We start from the raw sequence: 24514 nt of genomic DNA, 5'->3' as shown, positions 1-24514 counted from the left end.
ACTAAATTGCTCCAGATGCTGTAGCCTTGCCTCATAAGAAAAGTGCTCCAGGCCCCTGTTCATCTTGGTTGCCCTCTTCTGTACCTTTTCCAGTTCTACAATATCCTCCTTAAGATACGGTGACTAGAACTGTGTGATTCATGAAGGTTATCAGGAAAAAATAATAAATTGCTTACGTCATAGTTGCTCCTGGGTCAGCCGTCATCTGATTGGTCATAAACACAGCCACGTTATATTCTGCAGTGAGAAACAAGGCCCAAGGGAAGGGGATGCATATAAAGAAAGAAAATGTACTCTGCTTAGTATACCAGCCAGGATCCCTCTCCAGCATTAGGGGGAAAGATGCTTATGAAAGTCCCCATATCACTGAAAAATCTTGAAAGACTAGCCCTAACAAAATGTTTTCAACCAGTTGCTGCATTTTTGTTCCCAGATTTTCTTTAGTGTCTGATTATTCTATTTGCTTCACATCTCTCCACCAAGGAAGCTCAGAGCTATGTACATCAGATGATATCAGTTTATGTTCACAGAAGCCTTGTGAGGAAGGTTAAACTAAGAGGCAGTTTATGTTCACAGAAGCCTTGTGAGGAAGGTTAGTAAGAGGCAATACATACTCAAGGCTTTATGACTGAGTAGGGATTTGAATGCAGGTTTCCCATAGCCAGACCTGACATTAAAGTCACTGTACTGTATATCATCTCTTCTGGAAGATATTATTATATTTGATGAAAATGCTTGTGCTATCAAAAGTGATAATGAGCTACATACACCGGTCTCTGTCATTTTAAAATATTTGACTCTCTCTGAAATGTGTCTTCTGAAAATATACCTTCTGATATTTTCTGAAGCCTTGACAGCATCTGAGCCAGTTTCTGTTGTCTTTCAGCCAGCTCCCCACGACCACTGAAGTCCACACGGAACAGCGCCATAATGGAATCTATTATCTGCAGGGTTGTGGTAAAGAGGAAGGTAACATGTGGCAGAAGAAACGATTCTGAAACATTCAAGATAGACAGTAAAGAAAGTAGAGCAGACTACTAACATCCATACCAGGAGTTTGAAGACGCCAGCTTCCTCGTGGAATTTGGCAGCAACATAGTCAAGTAATTCCATCTGATGCTCACCTGGTAAGGGGGAGTGACACAGAAGAATGATCAGAACCAGAAGAATTAGTTTAAAATCAACATGGAAGACATCACAGCAAGAGCTTGCTTAAGAAGTAGAACTTCAGGTTCTGGTGAATTCACTGACAACCTAATTGTACAAAGATTATCCCAACTGTTGAGAAGTGTGTATCTAAACTCCTTACTTGTGAATGTTTTACGCTTTTCTGACTGTTGCCTTTTAAAACTTTCAGATAGACTGAAAAAGTAATTATAAGAGAAACTAAAGAAATGCTAAATAGTACAACATTTGGAAATGCCCCTGCTTGACAACCAAATTCTCCCATGGAATTTCTGTAACGTACTATCAACAATACAATACCTTCTATATTGAAAAGTCACATTATATAACAAAATGATATTAGCTAACTTTGCTTTTATTTCATTATAAAACTTCTGTTGTAAAAATTGCTTGTAACTGATGCAGAATTTCTACATACAGCTGTAAGTAACTAAAAGGCAGTTCACACAATTATGATTAGGGTTGGTCGCTTGTCCTACCCTAGTTTGGGAGCTCAGTGCACTCCCATTTTGTGATTGTGTGCAAGGGAAACAGTAAGGTTAGAGTGGGAGGAAGTAATTGTCTGAGAGATAGGACCTGGATTGGATGGTGATTCCTCCTACCTCGGTAAAGTACTGAGCAACACATTATGAGAGCTGGGCAGGGGGAGAGCTAGCGAAGTTCAAGGGTTTCCCTTGAACACAGGCCCCTCCACCCCCAGGGGACCCTCCACCTCCACCTCCCCCTTTGGCCAATCAGCTGCTGCTGCTATCTCATAGGAACATAGGAAGCTGCCATAGACCGAGTCAGACCATTGGTCCATCTAGCTCAGTATTGTCTGCACAGACTGGCAGCGACTTCTCCAAGGTTACAGGCAGGAGTCTCTCCCAGACATATCTGGAGATGACAAGGAGGGGAATTGGAACCTTCTGCATGTATGAAGGTCCCCAGAATGGCCCCATCCCCAAGGGGATTAGATTACAGTGCTCATGCATGTAGTCTCCCATTCAAATGCAGACCAGGGCAGACCCTGCTTAGCAAAGGGGACAATTCATGCTTGCTGCCATAGGACCAGCTCTCCTCCACAGCCTACCTGCCTTCACCTCTGCCTCCTCCTCTACCCACTCACCCACTGCTGCCTCTCCTTGCCCTGTCTGCTCCTTCTCTGCCTATGCACTGCTTGGAAGTGCTTCCTGTACCTCCAAGGGGTGCATGGGCACAGGAAGAGAGGGAAAACTTCTATTTGCCCTGTTGGCCTCCTCCTCTTTCCCTCTCCTCCTCCTGTGCCCACATGCCACTTGGAAATGCAGGAAGACTCCAAAGCAGTGCATGGGCAGAAAAGGAGGAGAGGGAAAGAGGAGGAGGCCGACAGGGTAAGAAGAGGTGGCAGCAGGCAGAGGAAGAGCCTGAGGCAGAGGCAGGCAGCTCCCAAAAGAGGGCAGGACACTTGTCCTACCATAATTATAATTGTGTGAATTGCCTTTAAAACCAGTGTTAACATGTGCAACTATGACTGGCTCAAGGCAAAACCATTCAGTTTTATTCGCTAAGATATATGCCACTTTTTCTGTGTAGACAAAGTCCACAAATCCAGGGATCACTGTGGGCTTTGATATGCTGCCACCTAGCTGTACCACTTTATGGTGGGGGGGGGCAGTGGAACGACATAGACTGAGGACTCTTTCAGATGTACCTGTGGGGTAAAGCTCTTACACATCCATTTAAAGTCTGTTAGGTGAAAAAAAAGTTAAGCCGGCACTTCTACCTAATGCATTTATTGATTATTGAAGCTACAGTAAAATAATAGTATCTGGAATGTATAAGGACTACTTGCCCTAAGCATATTCACAGCAGCAGAAGAAAAGGAGACAGAAAATGCAATGTGAAAAATGATGCTTTTTAAATTAATAGTTTATTGAACATTTTACTCACTTACAATGTATTCAATTCTCCATTGTAATTGTATCCCACTCTTACCCACCCCACTCCAACTATATTCTTCGTGACTCTTTGGTACTGAGATGAGAATGACTGACATAGTAATCTTTAAAGGCGGGAGAGCCTTCATGCCCTCTTCAGTTGTAATCTTACTAGTATATGCCCGTGCATAGAGTACATTGTCAAGAACTGCATCATGGTCTACATTGTGGCGATCAGCAATGTCACGAAGTCGGTCTGGACGACTTAAATGTTCCATAGTTAAGGAGTCTTTTTTCCTAATCCCATTTCCAAGGTGGTACCTGAAGCTCCATACTACAAGCAAATAATCATGCCTAAAGTTTTCCATGCAAAAAAGTGAGGTAATTGCTCTGTAGTTGGATTAATTCCCCCACTAAAGCTAAACACAGAGGTAACAGAGTTCAATTTCAGAAATATGTTTCAAAACTTTCTTCTAATACCACAACGCACTGTTTTTCTATAACTGAGAAACCTTCCAACCCAGCTATAATATCTCAAAAGAAAAGGATACAAGGTGTTTTCAGTATCAATAAAGATAATCTTCCCTCCAGTATAGCCATCTGTTCCTGGAAGTTGAGCTGTCACTATAATGCATAATAAGGAAAGAACAAAATTAAGAAAAGGGCATCCTCCACCTACTGTATGTTATTTTATGTAAGATATTAAAATAGCATATAGAATGTACGCATTTGGAGGAATTCACTACTATACTAATAAATAGTATTAACTTAATACCATGGCAGGTGCCAATCCTCAATATCATTGAGAAGCATCCCAAGCAAATTTTCTTTATGACAAAGCCCAAAAGGTGTAAATATAAATACATTTAAGTTGGCAATACGTTCCAAGCATTAAATGTCAAAAAATAAAAAGAAGCCAGTGTATGCTAAGAAAGTTAAGATTCTTAAGTCCCATTGAAATGAATAGGACTTATGTTAGTCACAACTAACATGCCCCACCAGTATCAATGGTGCTTAGTTATGACTAACATTTTAAATATACAACTTAATATATTTACATGCAAACCACTCACAAACAAGCCATTTCTTAACAAACTAGGGGTGGCTTCACACACCATGGAAAACACTAGACCACAGATTCCTGGAGTATGTCCATGAGCCTGGCTTCTGATGTTGGGAAAGAACAGATATCAAGTTTGGAATGGCAAGTAGGGCAGAATTTGTCAACATTGGTGGGTTCAGACAGCACGCCCAATGTCAGCATATCTGTCCTGACACCAGAAGTCTGGCTTTTGGGTGTCCTCAGGGAACTGGCAGTTTGATATTTTACATGATGTGTGAAACCACCCTATGTCTGCCCTTTAAAGATCAGAAGAGCTGCCTTTTCTGTGGCAGAGGGTAGGGCCTTTTAAAATGTGTGTGTGTTATTTATGTATTTATTTATTTATATTGAATTTTTTATTTAGGACTATAGAGGTTTGTGGGTAAACAAAATATAATAGCAATACCTTGTTCATATGACTGTTGCTCAGTTAAAAGAATTTCTCATTCATTAATCATGTGTGGTAGCTGATTATTTTATGAAATGTACATTCATTTCCTTCTGAACAAAATAAAGCTTTGTAAAAGAAAGCATATTTCTGTTTGTTTTTAGTTAGTCTGGAATATGTTGCCGTCGGCACCATTTTAGAAGTATTATTTATTCCTGGCAGGGGCGTATCTATAGTAGGGCAGGCAGGGCACGTGCCCTGGGCGCCACTTGAAGGGGGGGTGCCATTTAAAAAAAATAAAATTAAAATGGCAGCCAAAAACAAAATGGCCTCTACACATGATCAAATGGCCTCTGTGAGGCCCTAGGCCATGCCAGGCCTCATAGAGGCCATTTGAGCATGCATGGCAGCCATTTTGTTTTCAGTGGCCATTTTAAAAATATATATATTTTTTTAAAAAAATGGCCACTGCACATGCTCAAATGGTCCCTGCGAGGCCTTAGAGGCCAGCAGAGGGAGGGGGTACCTTTGCAGACCCCCCCCCATGGCCTTTAGGAAGCCTCCGAAGGGGCTACAGGTTAAAAAAAATTAATATAATATAAGTCACTGTACACATATTCAGATTGGCACTATGCACAGAGAATCAGGGCTTGTGAATAGTGAGCTGAAGCTTATGAGCTAGGATTGTATTCATTTGCTCTTACTTTGCTTCTTGTGATAAGTGAGTTAAATGTGATGTCTTAATAATATGTCTATTAATGGTGAGTTTGTATTTGAATCAGTGTTAAATCCTTAGTATTAAGGCCCACTGGGAGTTTCTTGTTCTCTTTCTCTCATTTTAACTGTCTTTCTGAAATACTAGAATATATTCCAAGCAGTAACACAGTTTACTCTGCATATCCTTTAATTATTTTTTGAGTATCTGGGAAAAGTCAAATTCTCCATTTATTTTTAAAACCTATGTAATAGTGATGCTACAATGCACAGCAGAGAATTAGACAGGCACTTCAGTTTATTTTTCCAAGTACACCTCCACATAGTATTTGGGTATTTCATGAGCCCCAGCATACTGAAATTTGTAGTTTCCCAGCATTTTTTGGTCTGGCTACATCCACTGCTAAATATTTTTTGAAATATTAAAAGATTAACGAACTTGACTTGTATTTTTCAGCTGATATTATGGTAAAGTTATCTGAAAGATGGGTGTCAGATGTTTGGATAGGGGACACAATTTCATTGCTTGCCCTAGGCACTATTTTCCCTAGATACGCATCTGATTCCTGGATGAGACAGAAGGGGAAATTCCTCTTCCAAGATGCCACCTGCAAGTTTGACAGGCCTGTGTATTCAAAATATTAGTTTAAAAAAATGTGTTGCCCAACTGATTAAAAGTAAAGTAAAGTTGTGCTGTTGAGTCGGGGTTGACTCCCGGTGACCACAGAGCCATGTGGTTTTCTTTGAGAGAATACAGGAATGGTTTACCATTGCCATCTCCCGCACAGTATGAGACAATGCCTTTCAGCATCTTCCCATATAACTGCTGCCCGATATAGGTGTTTCCCATCGTCTGGGAAACATACTAGCAGGGATTCGAACCAGCAACCTCTTGCTCCCTAGGCAAGTTACTTCCTGTGCCATTAGGTGGCTTTCCCAATTGATTGGGGGCACCTTTTTAGTTGACCAAATGGTTTTAACTGAGTAATGTAACCAATTAATTGATTAAGGCTGCAGTCCAATGCATGCTTTCTTGAGTTTGCACAGTGGCTTATATGACACCCAGCATTATGGAGCCAAAACACTGAGATTTGGGGCTGCTGTGGATTTCTAAGGCAGCCCTGATGCAAACAGCGGTTGTAGAAACACTAGCTTCGCCATTTCCCCCATTGTTGCAAATGGGGCAAACTGTGTATGGAACAGCACCAAAGCTTCCTTAGAAGTCCACAGCAGCCCCAGGGCACATTGTGATAGCCCTGTAACATTGCATAGAATGTAAACCAGTGGGACTTGCTTTTGAGTAAACATTCACAGGACACACTGCACATGGTGCAGTTTTTCTTGCCAGTTTGGGGGGAAATAGATGTTGATAAATGAATGAGATCATCTTTATTTCTAGCTTCTATAATGTTTACTCTTCATAACTGCAGGATCAGTTCATGGTCAACAAATACGGTAAACAAATAAATACTGATCATCTGATGTCCCTGTTAATGACATTCATTTGCTATTTGTTCACTTTAATATATATATAAATGAGTGTATCAAATCAGTGTTATCAACACAACCCTCCATTTATCAGGTTTGGCCTCACCCTGCAGTGACAGAAAGAGCATTCCACTACCATGCCACAGGATAGCTTTGATTTTTCTAATTTTAAAACCCCTGCTATGAAATAATGAATTCCAATATATGATGAAAAGATAATGGAAACAGGGAGCATAATTCTTCTAGCTGCTGTTTCAATATCATCAGCAATCTCCTGTCAAAATTATCAATGTAACTATGTATGCACTAATGTCAATGTAAGGAATGTAACCCAATCTTTTTCCAGTTAATATATTTCTGATTTAACAGACGTAGTAGCTTTAGCTTAAATTATCTGCTATTTTTTGATATCAGAATACCAACCATATGTGTAACCACTAACTGATTTCATATGTTTACCATTTGCCACCACTCCCCTTCCCTTGTGTGTCTTGTCCTGTTTGTGAGTCTGAGGACATGGTCTGTACTTTTCACTTTGTTGTATGTATAGCACCTCATTACAAAGCTGCTCTAGAAATAAATAAATGGCATCTGGTAACAATTTGTTATTTGTACTTCTTAAACAAGGATATTTTCAGGGCTCATACTCAAAATATGCCTAGATGACTCTTGATGCAGAAACATGTTTATTGACGATGATTTTAAAAGTAAAATACAAATGTTTGAAATGACTTTGAACACCCAAGATACAGTTCTCAATGCGATGATTATATACTTACCACAAAGAGTATGGGCAAGCTGAGTTTTGCCTGTTCGGAATTCTAATAAAAATAAACATATACAACTGAAATTTACAAACTGCATGAGTAATGACATATTCACTTATATTTTTCCAATAACCAGTACTATTATTTATTTTTCAGTCCCCACTCATATAACAGGAGAGGAGAGCAGGTCTTGTGGTAGCAAGCATGACTTGTCCCCTTAGCTAAGCATGGTCCACCCTGGTTGCATATGAATGGGAGACTTGATCTGTGAACACTGTCAGATATTCCCCTAGGGGATGGAGCTGCTCTGGGAAGAGCATCTGGATTCCAAGTTCCCTCCCTGGGATCTCCAAATAGGACTGAGAGAAATTCCTGCCTGCAACCTTGGAGAAGCCACTGCCAGTAGACAATACTGAGCTAGATGGAGCTATGGTCTGATTCAATATATGGCAGCTTCCTATGTTCCTAACTTATGCTACTGCAAACAGGCGTAATTAACAGGGCTAGGCTGCACCCAACAGCTCTTGAATACAGATGCTAGGTCCAGTTATTTCTACCAGGCATAGGGACTCCAATGCGCAAAAGAAGCTCCCCTATCTACAAGGACTTCCTCTATATATTCAGTGGAGAGAGCAAGTCCATGCATGTGTGCCTTGATGCATACAGAGCTCCACTGAAATTAATATGGAAGCCACACTGGAAATATAGTTGCACCCTGGAGTACATACAGAGGATATAGGTAATATCAATTTACTTGCAACCAAACATGTTAAAATAATTTTGTTTGACGTTACTTTCAAGTAGTGTGTCTAGCATTGCAACCAAGGGTATAAATGCAATATATTTGTGTTTGTTGTAAATTCTCTGTGGTAAGAGAATCCCTTTTTCATTACAGCAGAGTACACAGAGGCACAACACAGCAGAATTTGCTTAGGCATGCGTGTATGCTGAGAGTAAAGTAACTTGGAGCCAATTCATAGTTTCAAATTAATATATAAGGCATTTATTAAGGAACTCCATTCTAGATAGGAAAGTGAGGAGTTAGGATCTCTAATTTATCTATCTAGCTGGATGCAGATGGATTCTGCATCTTCTCTGCACACATGGTGCAGGGAGAGGAGCTTGCCATGTTGCAAGGTAGAAGGGCAGGTAGGGAAGAGAGAGAGGAAGTAAGTTAATCCCTAAGAGTACCAATCTACATTTCAAAGAGATAGTGTCAGAGCAGTGGAGAAGGGATAACCAATGTCTTGACCCTCTAGCCCTCTGACCCACTAGTCTGTCCTCCACTGTCTGAGACAAGAGACAGCGCAAAGTCCTTTAACTTCCAACAGTGTTGCCCCTGTGGATATTATGTGAACTCTGCTAAAGGGTCTGATTTTATTTTGCAATTATAAGGAAAACTGCAGAATCAGTCACTGAGCTCTTTAAATCTACTCTTTATCCCAGCACTGGATCTGGACCAGAAATGGCCAAGTATTGTATTCTTGAAGACACTCTATTTTGCAGACCACATTCCATAGGCCAGAAGTGCATATTGCTGTCAGGGGTGCACGTAGGTAATTTTGAAGCCTGGACCTAAAAGCCTTTGGAGCCCCCCCCCCCCCTGCAAATCAAGTATCATAATGCTCCACCAAGCAACCACACCATCCAGGACAGACTAAAAAGGATTTGGGGGCCCCCAGGGGCTGTGGAGGCCCTGGACTTTGGCCCCGAAGTCCAGGGTTAAGATCATCTCTGATTGCTGTGCAAAGTGACTCACAATTGTTTGGGGCTTGTAGCAACATGCAATGCTATGCAGCCTTTCGGTAATGGAGTACAGATGGCCCTCGATATCCATGGTCTCGCAGATCATGGTTTTGTGTATCTGCAGTTGGGTCTAAGAGACCCAGTTTATTTATTAGCAGTTTTAAAAAATAGGCAACATTTGCCTATCTGTGATTCCTGGGTCAGGTGGCTGGAAATGACTTCCAATGTAATTTCCGGCCACCATTTTGTAGCATGGAGCCATTTTGTGGCTCTTGTAACCGCCCCCCCCCCCCGCCCCACGAGATTTTGGGCAAAAATTTGGAGGATTTGCAGGTTTGGGGGGGCCTTGCTGGAGAGCCGGAGGCTTGAAGAGCAAGGTACTGTGTTTTATTCCCTTTATTTCTGCTTTGGGGCCCCCTTTTTTTAAGCTTAAGGAACCTAACCCCTGGATTCCCATAGAGGTAAAGTTTCGTTATTTGTGGTTTCCAAATTTGCACCTATAGGCAAGAATGAAATCCCAATGAATAACAAGGGCCACCTGTACCTACATATGTAGAAATAGAAACATTGGTAGACTTACCGTGAAGTGTACTTTTTGAGGTATGGGGAGGGCATCCTAACTTGACAGGTTGTCAGTCCCCTCATGCTTCCAGACAGGACCAATCAGAGAACTTCTCTGGTAACACACTGGCATGCCAGTCTCCCTTATCCCAGTTCCGGGACTGCAAAAAAGCCTAATAGAGAAACAGGAAATATTCAACCGAATAAAAGGCCCTCAACGGAGAGGCTTAAATTAAACAGGGATAGCGTAATCTAAAGAACCCTGGGAGCCAACCCCCCTGAAAGGACAGAGAGTTTCACCATCAGGAAAAGCCGCGGGTGGGCCGGATGCCCTCCCCATACCTTGAAAAAGAACACTTCACGGTAAGTCTACCAATGTTTCTTTTTCCGAGGCATGGGGAGGGCATCCTAACTTGACGGGACGTATCCAAGCTAACATCAGAAAAAACAGGGAGGGACCAGTGGCTATTCAACCACTCTCTGCAAAACAGTCCTCCCCACCGCCGCTTGAGACTCGTAGGCGGAAGGAACCTTGTAATGTTTAACAAAAGGAGTAACAGAGCTCCACGTGGCCGCCCTGCATATCTCCTCTAAGGGAACCCGAGCTGAAAAGGCCGCAGACGTCGCTGCACTCCTTGTGGAGTGAGCGGTGAGACCCTTAGGAACCGAAAAACCGCCTGCCTCGTAGGCCGAGGATATGGCGGGCCTAATCCAACGTCCCAAGGACACTTTGGAAACCCTGGATCCAAGCGAATGATTCTGAAAGGAGACAAACAAATAATCAGTCTTTCTGAAAGGCTTCGTCCTATTGATATACACCCTCAACGCCCTTCGAACATCTAATTTGTGCCAGGTCCGCTCCTTTGGGTGAACTGGCTTTGGGCAAAAGGATGGCAACACCACCTCCTGACTCCTATGAAAAACCGAATTCACTTTGGGCACGAAGGTTGGATCAAGTCTTAGGATAACCGCCTCCTCTTGGAAAACACATAACTCATCCCTAACTGAAAGAGCGGCCAATTCCGAAACCCTTCTAGAGGATGTAATGGCCACCAAGAACAAAACTTTCAGAGACAGCCAGCGTAAGGCAATGGAGGCAAGTGGCTCAAAAGGAGATTTCGTCATGGCGTTCAAAACTATATTCAAATCCCAGGTAGGAAACCTATTGATCGGTGGAGGAGCTAAATTGTTTGCCCCACGCAAAAATCTAGAGATATGGGCGTGCAACCCCTGAGACGTAGAATCCCTTAAATCCAAAACAGAGGAGAGGGCAGACACCTGACGTCGTAAGGTGTTTGGACGGAGCCCCTTATCTAAGCCTGACTGAAGGAAACCTAAAACCTCTGTAACCCCTGCTAACAAGGGTGAAACCTGATGCTGTTTAGACCAAGCCACGAAAGCCGCCCAGGTAAACTGGTAAATGCGTGAGGTGGAAGCTCTACAGGAGGCCAAAATGATATCTTGCACTTGTTTGGAATAACCTCTTAGAGCTAGCCCCTTGCGCTCAATTGCCAGGCGTGAAGCCTCAGCCATTCGATCTCTGCATGGTATAGAGGACCCTGTGATAACAGGTCCCTTCTCAAGGGTAGTGGCCATGGATGACAGACCGACAAGGTCACTAGATCTGAGAACCATGGCCTGCGTGGCCAGAAAAGAGCAATGAGCAAGATTTCCGCCCTTTCCGCTACGATCTTCCGCAACACCAAGCCCAGGATTGGGACTGGTGCAAAGGCGTACATCAACCCGGGAGGCCATGGTGATACTAGAGCGTCCACCTGCTCCGCTCGATCTCAACGATGCCTGATGAAGAACCTTGGAAGCTTGGCGTTGGTCTCGGAGGCAAATAGATCTACCAGAGGTTCCCCGAACCTGGCCGACAGAATATCGAACACCTCTGGCAGTAGAGACCATTCTTCTGGATCCAGCGTCTGTCGACTGAGCCAGTCCGCCTGGACGTTCTCCTGTCCGCTGAGATGCTCGGCTGTCAGAGAACACACGTTGGCCTCTGCCCATGATAAAAGGAGGTTCGACTCCTTCATCAAAGCCCGAGACCGGGTGCCCCCCTGATGGTTCACATGTGCTTTGGCTGTGACATTGTCCATTCTTATCAGGACGTGACGCCCCTTCACCAGGTCTTGAAAATGAAGAAGCGCCAGCCAGACAGCCTTCAATTCGAGCCAGTTTATGTTGAAGTGAAGATCCCTTGGTTCCCACACACCTTGAGCGTGGGTCCCCAAGCAGTGCGCTCCCCAGCCGGACAGACTGGCATCCGTTGTAACTATGATCTTCAGAGGAGTGTCTAAAGGGAGACCCCTCTTCAGAGCTGGAGAAAGCCACCAAAGGAAGGATGTTCTGACCTTGCGTGGCAGGGACACGGACACGTGAATCTTTTCCATTATGGAGGACTGAAACGGAAGGAGAAACCACTGTAGTGGCCTTGAATGCCACCTTGCCCAAGGCGTGCATTCTAAGCATGCAATCATCTGGCCTAGGATTTGCGCCAGAGACATTAGATCTCCTCTCTTCTTTGCCATCCAGGGGGCAATAGCTGACTTGAGTTTGTGTTGTCTCTCCAACGGAAGTGAGACTAAGGCCTCCTCTGTGTTGAAAAGTACTCCCAGATGTTGCAACACTCGAGACGGCTGGAGATGACTCTTGCTTTGGTTGATGACGAACCCATGCCATTCCAGGATCTGCACCGTGTGTGAAACATTGGCGATGGCCCGATGATAGGACTCCGATCTCACGAGGATGTCGTCCAAGTAAGGATAGGCTTGTATGCTCTGCTGGCGGACATGAGAAATCACTGCAACCATCAATTTGGAAAATACACGAGGGGCTGACGAAAGACCAAAGGGAAGCGCTCTGTACTGGTAGTGTTGCTGATCGTATGCGAACCTCAGGTAATGACGACTGCACAGGTGAATCGGAACATGGAGGTAAGCCTCTGATAAGTCTATCGAAGAAAGCCAATCTTTTGGTTAAACTGCCCTCTTGATAGACTTCAGAGACTCCATCCGAAACGACCTTTTCCTTACGAACCTGTTCAGACGCTTCAAGTTCAAAATTGCCCGCCAGGAGCCGTCTTTCTTGAGAACTAGAAAAAGCAGGGAGTACACACCCAGGCCACACTGGGGCTCTGGGATCTGCTCTATCGCTTGAATTTCTAAGAGATGGGATATCGCCTGCTCCATTAGGAGCCTTTTTGATTTGTTTTTGGAAACAGGGGTCACAAACAGAAAATCGTGAGGGATTTGTACAAAGTCTATGGAATAACTGTGAGTGACGGTACTCAACACCCACCGGTCGGATGTGGAAAGCCCCCATCTGTCCGCAAAGTCTAGAAGGCGACCCCCCACCAAAAGGGAGTCATTGCTTACAGCTCTTGGCATCATGTGTACCGGAGAAGGCACCAGGCTTGTTTCTGCTAGTCCCTCGTCCTCTGCCTGACCAAGGTGACCTCCAGGAACCACGAAAGGTGAAGGGTCTGCTGTCTCTGTCGTTGTCTCTGAAACCTGTGCGGTTATTCCTGTAGGAACGAAAGGAATTGTAAAACGAGGAAGACGTACCTCTATTCCCCCTACGGAAATCTCCACGCCCAGAAGGCAGCGCCTTCTTTTTATCAGTGGTTTCCACTAACACAGGCTCCAGAGACTCGCCAAATAATTCCCCCCCTAAAAACGGGGTTGCCGCGAGGGCCACTTTGGACTTATTATCAACTCTCCAATGTCGTAACCAGAGACCGTGTCTAACTGCTACGCCCGCAGCCATTGCTCGGGAAGCATGCTGCAAACAATCAAGACTGGAGTCAGCCATTAAGGCTGAAGCCCTAGCCAATTTATACAGCGCCTGGCGAAGTTTCAGATTCTCAGGAGGTACCAACTTTACCAACTCTTTGGCCCAGAGAATCGATGCTCTGGCAAAAATGGAGTTAGTGGTGGCAGCTCTGATAATGGTGGCCGAAGCTTCATGACCCTTCTTAAGCAGATGATCTGCTTTCTTTTCTTCAGGAGCATTCAGGAACTCATCTCCCTCCTTGTTCAGCAAGGTTCCGGTCACCAATTGAGCCAAGGGCCCATCCACAATGGGGACGGCTAATAAAGACATAATATCTGCAGGTAAGTTATACAATTTTTTAGGTACAGCTAAAACAGGCTTAGAGGTTACAGGGACCCCCCATTCTGCCATCATTACTTCCTTAAACAGACTAGGAAAGGGAACAGTAGCTGCGGCTGTGGAGGTAGAGGGGAAAACCTCCTTATCCAACTCTGACGTAGACCCTGCCCCTGGATCTGGAGACACATCCTTGATTACTCTCTTGGCCTTAGCTAATAACACCTCAAATTCCGCTACAGAAAACAAACGTGCAGAAACAGGTTTCTCCGAAGGAAGAGTCTGTTCATCAGACAGCTCTCCCTCCTCTTTCCCCCCATCAGATGACTCAGAGGCACTTGAAGAATCAGATGGGTTAGGAGGGACGGAGGCAGGAATAGCTGGCCCGATAGGAGACCTGGAAGGGGGGGGAACCACCCTGTCTCTCTTTCCTGAATCAGATGAGGAAATCTTCCTACTTTTACGATGCCTGCGCTTTGTGGGGCGATATGAGGAAACGCGGTCCCCAGGTGGAATGGCCCTTCGCAACGGGCTGGAGTCGGGGGAGGAGGAGAAAGACAGCCATCTAGCGCGGCGCGATCTGTCAGGCGCCGCCGTAATGGCGGTTGCGGGTATTCCCAAACCTGGACCAAAAGTTGCTGCAGGGCTGGGCTGTAAGGCGCCAAGGCGCTCCAACAAGGGAGAAACCACTGCCATGCAGCGTTTCGATACAAACTCCCCCAGCCACTTTAACTCACCCGGAGAGAGCATCTCGATGTTTGGCCCCTTAGTCCCCACAGAAATAGGGTGAGATAACTCACTGCTTCCTCCCGGATAGGAATTCGCCATTTCGGGAACAGCAGCGGCGACCTCCAAAATGGCCGCCGGAATTTGAGCGGGAATATCGGCAGCCGCCGATGAAGGCAATTGAGCCCTGACCGCCTGGAGCTGAAGTCTCTCACTCAGCGGAGCCCCGCCGGAGACCAGCTTCCATTTTTTTATTTTCTTTTTATCGCCTGGCTCCTTAACATGCTTCTTCTTCGAAGCCGCTTTACGCAGCGGATCTCGCACTAGGCGTGAAGCCGTCTCAGAGCTTACTACAGCCGTGCCTTCAGCCAGAGCCTCCGGACCCACGGCTGTCAGAGAGGTGCCCGTCGGAGGAGCAGAGACACTAGGAGGCTCTGAAAATGGGCCCTCAGAAAGTGCGCCCTGAAGCATATCCCCACAGTGTGAAGGATCAATAGAAGGAAAGGAATTAGCGAGAGAGAGAGAAAAAAAAATTTTTTAAAGGAGAAGGAGAGAAATTAGGGAGAAAAGGAAAAACGACTCCCTTCCCTTGCACACAGAGAAAAAACAACAGAGAGAGGGAAGGAATGATCAAAGACAGATAGCTAAGGAGACTGGCAGAAAAAGAACCGTCCAGAAGCAAAGACAGGACCGGAACTGGGATAAGGGAGACTGGCACGCCAGTGTGTTACCAGAGAAGTTCTCTGATTGGTCCTGTCTGGAAGCATGAGGGGATTGACAACCCGTCAAGTTAGGATGCCCTCCCCATGCCTCGGAAAAATATTCATATGCACATTTATACATACTTACATGCTACATACAAAATCAGAAAGAGATGTAGCATAAAATTGTAAAATATCTATTTCTTATAGCTCCAAAATATTTATATAGTAGGGTTGTTAGAGGACAAATGAAATTGCCTTAGTGGCCTGATCTTGTCTGCCTAGACCTATTATCTATGCTGTAAAATTGCATCATTTAACATTTGTAATTGGCATATAGAGAATCCACTGCAGTGCTGCTTTTGTTCAGTCGTATACAATTAATCACATCTCTTCAGAGTGGTAGTGATCTCATGCTTAAGTCATCTTAAAAATACCCATCATTTAGCTATTTCGTCTGTATATCAGGAATCTTAACAAGTTTAAGACAAGAGGTAATATGCTCTTGAATTAAAACAAACGAACCCTGCCTGGAAAAAAATATGTGTGAATGGGTCCACAAATACACACACACACACACACACACACACACACAGAACATAATTTTCCTCAAGCATATGCACATTGCACAACAAAACAGATATATCTCCCAAACTTACACACACACACACAACACACAGAAATATCATCTCCCCCCCACTGCAACATATGAATATGCACAATGCATATACAGTCTCTTAAATAAGATAAAATGCTCTGGACTTTCTGTCACTGACCTCCAAAGGCTTCTGTGATTGCCATGCTTTCAATCCCACCACCCAGGAGTTTACTAGAGAAGCCAGTGGAAAGGAAAAAGAGAAAGTTAGAACATGCCACAAAGCCAAAAGACAATGTGAAATGACATTTTTCCTGTATTTAAAATATACTCATGTTGACAACCCTGCATTTGATTATTATTTTTAGCACATTGAGACAGCATGTGATGTTATTAGCTATTATGAAATAGCTTTTAATTTTGAAATATACCAATTTATAGACAATAAATAAATGCTATAGACATGCAACTGTGGCAGTGGTGTATTTAGCAGATAGGACATGCAGCTAAGAAGAAAGGTGCTCAAATCCTAACCAAAATGCCTTTTTGTTGATAAGCAGTATATATAAATATTTATAGTACTACTACTAGTACTAAGTCACCTTAAGTGGCATAGCAGGGAAATGCTTGACTAACAAGCAGAAGGTTGCCAGTTCGGCTCCCCACTGCTACTATATCGGGCAACAGCGATATAGGAAGATGCTGAAAGGCATCACCTCATACTGCGTGGGAGGAGGCAATGGTAAACCCCTCCTGTATTCTACCAAAGAAAACCACAGGGCTCTGTGGGCGCCAGGAGTTGAAATCAACTTGATGGCACACTTTACCTTTTACCTTTACTAGTACTAAGTAAATAAATATATAAAATGGATGGATGGATAAATACAGTCCAGTATTTAGGGGCTAGTATTTTGGGGCAGCTGCCAAGGCCTCGGGGCTCTCATAATAGTTGACTGATGAGATCATCTATTTGCCCTTTGCCTTTGTGTGGTGGTGGTGGTGGTGGTGGTGGAGGAGGAGGAGGAGGAGTGACAGTCCTGGGGCTTACCCAGTAAGGAGGGGCCTACAGAGAGCGGTTTGCTGAGGGCCCCCTGAAACCTGGAGTCAGCCCCAAAGATAGCAGGGAAGAAGTTAAACAGAAGGCAATAGTATCTATTTACTAACTCAAATTCCTGGCTCCCAGTGGTGATATGGAATACCATTTTCCGCTTTTCGCTGTACTCAAAAGCAGTCAGAAATCCTGGTTCCTTGAAGAAGCACAAAGCAATTTAAAGAGATTAACAAAGAGCTTGGAATAGCCTTCTGTGAAGAAATTGTGATTTAAGAATTGTAAAGCCCTTTGTACACTGACAAGTGCAATGGAAATAGTGAACAGTGACAACATGCCCAGACTCATTTCCTTTGCTCAACTCAAGTTTGTGATTGAATCAAACCAGATTCACAATGTGCAGGGCTGGCCCTTTCACTACAGCCTAGACTGACCTAGTCAGTTGCTTATAGCACCAGTTCTTGTGGAGAGCACAAAGAGTACCAGAATATAACACTGCCAATTATTCTTTCTGTCCCTCTTGTACGGCACCCTTGAAGAGTGTGATGTAGGAATGTAGTGGTGTAAGAATGTAGTGTTCTTCAGGTTTGTGAAGTAAACTCATTGTGTTTTTATTGTGTTTTCACAGTGATCCACACTTCACAGTAATGTGTGAGACAGTGGTCGCATTTGCACATAACATGGAACCACAGTTGAATGGGCCAGAGGTTCCATGGACATTATGTCCAAATGTGGAAAAAATGGGTTTGGCGCGGCGATGAAACTGAGGGTTCAGATTTGGAACTCCAATCTGAACCCTTGGATTGTAGTGAGTTTTGTCACAGCAACCCAAAGTTCCACACAGCCTGCAGTACATCTGATGTTGGAACTATAGGTGTGTCCCCTGGAACCAGAGTTGAGGGAGCAAGCTACCCTGTATTATTCTAAAGCTACCCTGTATTATTCTAAAGCTGCCAATGGAAAATGCTCAGAGGAGCACTGAGTGGATAGTGTTTATAAGCAATAGTTTTTGCTTACTATAAGCTTGTTGGCTGCCTCTTTAATCTTCTCCACTTTGGCCTCTGAAAGTCCTTTCACGTTGCATAACGCCCGCCTTGTTGTCATCTGTATTCCTTTGATGGTACAAATTCCCACTGATTTCAGCTTTTTAATATCAGCCACATTCTGTGGAGGAAGGAGATGTGATCTGAACTTGATGCTCATTAAATGCTATGGGCAACATCCAGACTAATTAGTCATTACTAAGCATCACTGAAATCAATTAGATAAATTAGAAATCCATTAAATTAGTCATGACTAATTTATGTCCCATAATCTCAGTGACACTTGGTCATGAAAGATTTAGTCTGGATATTGCCCTCTATCTGGAAAGCTAACCAGTCATTGCCTTGTTCCTCACTGTAAGGAGGTAGGTGATATTGCTATTCTGATTATGTTGGATTTTATCTGATCTTTATCACCAGTATTCATTGTAGCTTGGTGGCTATTCTATAGATTTGTTTAGCCGTCCTAAATCTCTTTCCAGAAATCAAGGTTGGATAAATATTCTAAAAATAAATAAGACCTGTATACAATAACCATGCACTTACTTGCATCAATATATTGTTTTGGAATCCAGCTTTCTGAAACAGCAGGAAACTGAGGGCACCTTGCACAACAGGGAAGCATGATTTATAACAAGCTGTATTGTTTCTGTATAATTATCTGATTATATGCAGATGGGATACTTTCAGAATACTGTGACTATCCAATAATGGAAATGCATTGTTTTTCTGAATATAATGAAAATTTTATTATTTCTCTGCCAAGTTAATACAAAATATTCCAAGATAATACAGCATACTGTTCACAGAAACAAGCAATGGAAGATTTGAAGGAGCAATAGTATTTCTGAAGCAGGCTATATTCATGTCAACAGTTACCTCTGTTTCACAACTGCATTTAATTCCTATATTGTTCACTCTGAGAGATAAAAAGTAAAATTAGGAGTATAGACTCTTCTTTACAGAGAGAGGAACAATACAATTTAACACCTGCACTGTTAATTTGTGCAAACTTTAAGGGAATAGGGCTCACTTTTTTTTGTCCACCACAGATAGTATGGGTGGAATTAGCCAAGAACACCTCTAGGATATTCACAAGTTTTCTAAGGATTAAAGCACATGTGATGCAGGAGATCTATGATAGGATATCCCAATGTCTTTTTCATTCATTATAAGCATCGCACAGGATCTTAATTTAGTTGGCTGGGCCATAGCACTGAGGGAGAGGATTTTCACCATGTGCCATTTCCCCAGTTTAACCTCCCCCCGCAGTTGCTATGAGCTGTTGAGTGGGAAAGAGACAAGTACCCATACTGATTGATCTATTAATATGCTTACAATCCCATGCTTCTGTAACAGATCGATATCCTGGAAAAAGGATTCCTAAAGGATGTAAAAACAAACAAGCAGAATCTTGATCATTTTGATATGTATACACCCATATCTCACTTTTATCAACCGGCTAATGATACATTATGAGAACAGCGATTCCGTTTTTGTAGTAGTATCTCTATATATAATTCTCTAAGGCGTACCCGTGGCTAATCCCATGTGTGGCAGCTCTCACAAGAGTTTGCAAGCAGAAGCAACTAATTGGGCAGTGGAGATTCCATATGCAGATAGGGAGGAGGAGTCTGTGATGGTTAAGGACAGTTGGAATGCAAATGTTACTGGTCGGAAGATATTCTTGATTGCAGAGGAGAGGAATCTATATATATTAAAAGATAGTGGGCAGGGGTCTGCAAAGAGAGGAGTCATGAGGGAGGAAAGAGCCCCTTCAGGAGAAGGAGGCTGCTGTGTGTGAATTAGATGAGGAAACAAGATGAACAAGATCTGTTAACTCAGAAAGGGAGAGAGAGAGAGAGAAAGACAAAAAAAGAAGGGAGGGGAAGAGAGAGTCGAGGAGAGAGAAAGAGAGAAAAAGAAGGGAGGGGATGAGAGAGAAAAGGAAGGGCGGGGGATGGGCCTGAGCCTGTCAGTGGTCTGAGGGGAACAAGTGGCCATGGCGGCGCCTATTGACCACAAGGAAGGGCCCAGTCAACCACTGCTGCTGTTTAGGGCTACCGAGGCCATTGGCGGAAGGAAGCAGGCAGGCAAGGGATGGGCCCAGGCCTGTCAGCAGGAGCAGGGTTTGGGTGAGGGTGGGGAGGTCTCTGGGGATAGGGGGCTGTAGCTTGGCCAATAGGTGCCAGCAACGCTGCAGCCACGACCAAGAGGGGTGAGGGGGTTAGAGTAAAGGGATGGAGGAGTGACAAAGAGGGGTGAGGGGGATGGAAGCAATGAGATGGAGGAGGAGAAGCAGGAATGCAGCTCAGGTGAGGGTGGAGAGATCTCTGAGGTGAGGTGGACTGTGGCAGGGGGTGGGGGAAGCAATCAAGTACTAGCGCGCAGATGCTCTGCACGGATTAAGCTAGTATGTATTATTACACATGCATGTGTATTTACAAATCTAAGTTCACTCAGTGATAAACCATCCTGTGGTTTCTTAATTACATTTGAGTAATCTTTCCAAGGAACAAAGTCACCAAAAAAGAACCATCTGTACCTCATCATCTTGGTACCCAGATTCTTCCTGTACAACTTGGTCCTCCATAGATTTCATTGTGAGAGAAGAAGCAATAAGAGTTCAATCAGTACTGCAGAAAGAAATTAGATAATGTTAAAGAGCATACAAAGTAATCAGGTACATTATTTGTTGTGGGTCTAGAGAATGCATCTCATTATGCTGTCATAACATTGCAATGTTAATTCCTTTAAGTCTGGCTTAGAAGGGGATAGCTAAACTGCAGAAGTAACCTATTCATCCTGAAAGGCATGTCACCCCTGTAAAGAAAGACTGCAAATTTTGTTTGGGTGGGTAGGACCCAGGATTGGCATGGATATGGAAAGCAGAGAAAGAAGGTATCGTTCAAGGAGCACTTTTAAAAAAGGATTAGAAAAATAATAAAATTTAGAACATTGTTATTGACACGTCAGCATGGCAAGTGAACAAACTTCTGTTTGACACTTTCTTGGTTTACTGTAGTCATAGATATCTGGAATTCCATTGAATCTTCCAAGGTGTTTGAGTGGGTGGTGGCCTCTCAGCTCCAGGCAGTTTTTGATGATGCAAATTATCTAGACCCATTTCAAACTGGCTTCCATGTGGGCTATGGGGTTGAAACTGCCATGGTCGGCCTGATGGATGATCAACTGGCTATGGACAGAGGGAGTGTGACTCTGCTGATCCTTTTGGATCTCTCTGTGGCTTTTGATACCACTGACCATGGTATCCTTCTGGACCGCCTGAGGGAGGTGGGATTGGGTGGCACTACAGTGGTTCTATTCCTACCTCTCTAGTAGATTCCAGATGGTATTGCTTGGAGACTGCTGTTCTGCAAAGCGAGAACTAAAGTGTGGAGTTCCACAAGGCTCTATACTGTCTCCAATGCTTTTTAACATCTACATGAAACCGCTGGGAGTGGTTTGGTGCTGGGTGTTATCAATATGCTGATGACACTCAGATTTATTTCTGCATATCAACCTCATCATGAAATGGCATATCTTCTCTAAATGCCTGCTTGGAGGCGGTAATGGGCTGGATGAGGAATAACAAACTGAAGTTGAATTCAAATAAGACTGACTGTAGGGGGTCGGGACCCGAGAGATGGTTTAGATCTGCCTGTTCTGGATGGGGTTACACTCCCCTTGAAAGTCAGGTATGTAGCTTTGGGAGTGCTCCTGGACCCAAAGCTCTCCCTGATTTCTCAGGTTAAGGCAGTGGCCAGGAGCGCTTTTTATCAGCTTCGGCAGATACAACAGCTACGTCCATTTCTGGAGGTAAAACTACCTTAAAACAGTGTTACATATGCTGGTAACCTCCAGGCTTGACTACTGTAATGCACTCTACATGGGGCTGCCTTTGTACGTAGTCTGGAAACTACAATTGGCACAGAATGCAGCAGCCAGATTTATCTCTGGGACAACTCGAAGAGACCACTTAACACCAGTATTAAGGGAACTGCACTGGTTGCCGACATGTTTCCGGGTGAAATACTAAGTGCTAGTTATTACCTATAAAGCCCTTAACGGCTTGGGTCCTGGGCATTTAAGAGAGTGCCTCCTTTGTCATGAACCCTGCCACCTGTTATGATCTTCTGGGGAGGTCCAGTTACAGTTGCCACCAGCTCGTTTGGTGGCAACCCAGGACAGGGCTTTCTCTGTAGCTGCCCCAGTACTTTAGAATATGCTCCCTGATGAAATAAGAGCATCTCCTTCTCTGTTTGTTTTCAGGAAGACCCTCAAGACTCACCTGTTCATGCAGGCTTTTAAAATTAGAATTAATTTTAATAATTTGTCTTAATAATTGTTTTATGCTACTGTTTTTATTTTTATGCTGTTTTAATTGTTTTGTGTATTTTAATCTGTGCTGATTTTTAAATATTGTTGTAAATTTTTTACATTGCCTAGAGTTGTACATATCAGGCAGTATAAAAATATGGTAGATAGACAGATTAGATTAGATTAGATTAGATTAGATTAGATTAGATTAGATTAGATTAGATTAGATTAGATTAAAACAAATCCTTAGTTATTATTGTGGGAAGATATGTCAGTTATTCATACCATTGGCTTTAGCAACCTGAAGAATCATGCCTAATTTTATCAAATATATAAAGGAAAGTTCTTCACTTCCATCATGTTCCAGTACTTGTATCACCCTACAACAGTAATGGCCGACTTCCTCTGCCTGAGGGGAGCTGGATCCCCACCTGCTCTGGAGCATCTGATACTGTAACTACAATGTCTGTCAGCCCCATGGAATATGATCTTTAAAAGAGCCTATAGATCAAAATCTCCAAAGGTAACATGAAAGAGAAAACACTAGTCTTTGAAGCTTTTTATTTCTCTTTTCTGATGTAGTAAATGGAAATTTTCACATAGATCTCTTTCACTTGCATGAAAATGAGGGGATAAAGTTACCACATGTAGACCTTACCACCTCAATAATAAATATATGATTTAGGCTTTAGTATATGTTCTCCCATACCCAAAATGTGGAATGCTTGCAACAGAATGACACCTGCCACCCCATCACTCACTTTCAGTTAAATTAGATGCTGTTGTTGAAGTGGTGATATCATGAGAGAAAGATAAAATCTTCTCATCATGTTTCAAAATCTCTTTAGGAACAGGTAAAATGTTTTCCTGAGATAAGAAAACCGCCCCTTCCTCAAAAATGACAGATGGGACACATTACATGAAAAAGATAAAAACCATGTTTTACCTCTTGTCTTTTATAAAACCGTGCCTGCTCATTTCTGAAGAGCAAATGATACTGTACTCCTTGAATGTTGTTTCCTGGTAGTCTGCAGCATTTTTGAACATAAGTTGCCTCAGACAACAGGATAAAACATTAATACAACTGGGTTTGTTCTCCTGTTAGGAGATCAGCCCTAAGCACCAGAAGGCAGAAGAGCTGTAGATATGCTCGCCCTCTCAGGATCCTCTGCCAAAAATCAAATTGGGACTGTGGCTAAGCGTAGATCTAGGCTGCCATTTTTCTCACACTCAGTGACTGAGGTGATTTTTTGGTCAGGCACGTCAGAGCTTTGTATAAAGCATTTAGTATGGGATGAGATAATTGGCCACGACTTACTCACATGTCAGTGGATCCATATTATATTACTACTACTACTGCTGCTAGTACTACTCACATTTATATCCTTCCCTTCCTACAAGGACTCAGGGAAGAATACACAGGCCAACCTTTTAAAGCCTCACAACAATTCTGTGGGGTAGGTTAGGCTGAGAGGCCCAAAGTCACGCAGCGTACTTCATGGCTGAGCAGAGATTCATCCCAGATATCCTTGACCAGATATCCAATGCTCTAGTCACAGCACGGCAATGACAAATGTCTCTCAGTACTGTACAGCTCTCATCACAATCTTACATAAAAAATAACCAAATGCTGAAAGAATCTATGTGTGTATCCATGATAGTTGAGGAGAATCTCTTTACCTGACCATTTACCTGAGCATTAAACACCCAGACTTTATATCTCAACACTTTCTAGTATACAAATTCAGTTTTTCCACCTTGTCTAATTAGCGGTATGTAGTGCTGTCAGTTTCCAAACCAACTGCAGACTGCCATCCCTCTCTATTTTCCAATACCTGGATTTGCTATTTATTGGTGAATAAATATGCTACTTATTAATTTAAATATGCTAATTTGAATATGCTATTTATTGGTAAAGGTGAAGATATCAGATAAGATTGGTGAAGATACCAAATTAAAGCTCATGCTGGGGAGCGGTGCTGAGTGCATTTTCATCACCACTACATTCTACAATTTACCTTTAAAAACTGGCACTAGGGATTAAGGCTTTCATGCTTAAGCCTTGTAACGGTCACTGTTTACATCCTGAGATAAGTATATAAAATGTAACACCAAAATT

At 43.3% G+C, this 24514-nt stretch overlaps 1 protein-coding gene and 1 long non-coding RNA gene across 14 annotated transcripts in view; one reads left to right on the top strand and one right to left on the bottom strand.

Annotated features, from left to right (window-relative positions):
* The window catches only part of DMC1 (DNA meiotic recombinase 1), a 30295-nt gene that overhangs the window by 5032 nt on the left and 749 nt on the right, over positions 1 to 24514 (bottom strand). Inside the window, exons 1-12 of one of the 12 annotated variants that reach the window (XM_053255887.1) lie at positions 24346 to 24368; positions 20621 to 20711; positions 19414 to 19458; positions 18050 to 18196; positions 17149 to 17231; positions 16166 to 16218; positions 7555 to 7596; positions 3635 to 3707; positions 3256 to 3347; positions 1051 to 1124; positions 830 to 944; positions 177 to 237 (exon numbers count right to left, since the gene is read on the bottom strand). In XM_053255887.1, coding sequence (XP_053111862.1) covers positions 177 to 237; positions 830 to 944; positions 1051 to 1124; positions 3256 to 3347; positions 3635 to 3707; positions 7555 to 7596; positions 16166 to 16218; positions 17149 to 17231; positions 18050 to 18196; positions 19414 to 19458; positions 20621 to 20677 — 842 coding nt within the window. In that variant the 5' untranslated portion in view covers positions 20678 to 20711; positions 24346 to 24368. Of the gene's footprint in view, positions 1 to 176; positions 238 to 829; positions 945 to 1050; positions 1125 to 3255; positions 3348 to 3634; positions 3708 to 7554; positions 7597 to 9868; positions 15397 to 16165; positions 16219 to 17148; positions 17232 to 18049; positions 18197 to 19413; positions 19459 to 20620; positions 20712 to 22680; positions 22825 to 23341; positions 23644 to 23717; positions 23919 to 24075; positions 24111 to 24345; positions 24369 to 24514 lie in introns of those variants that run through there. The other 11 variants (XM_053255885.1, XM_053255884.1, XM_053255882.1 and 8 more) reach the window with 11 other exon arrangements.
* LOC128327283 (uncharacterized) overlaps positions 22692 to 24514 on the top strand; it is a 28148-nt gene continuing 26325 nt past the window's right edge. For both annotated transcript variants that reach the window (XR_008308560.1, XR_008308561.1), the window contains exon 1: positions 22692 to 22918. This is a non-coding gene — a long non-coding RNA (uncharacterized LOC128327283). The remainder of the gene's footprint in view (positions 22919 to 24514) is intronic.

Source organism: Hemicordylus capensis, chromosome 5, assembly GCF_027244095.1.
Source record: "Hemicordylus capensis ecotype Gifberg chromosome 5, rHemCap1.1.pri, whole genome shotgun sequence".
Lineage (NCBI taxonomy): Eukaryota > Metazoa > Chordata > Lepidosauria > Squamata > Cordylidae > Hemicordylus > Hemicordylus capensis.
This window is presented reverse-complemented; position numbering and strand designations above follow the sequence as displayed.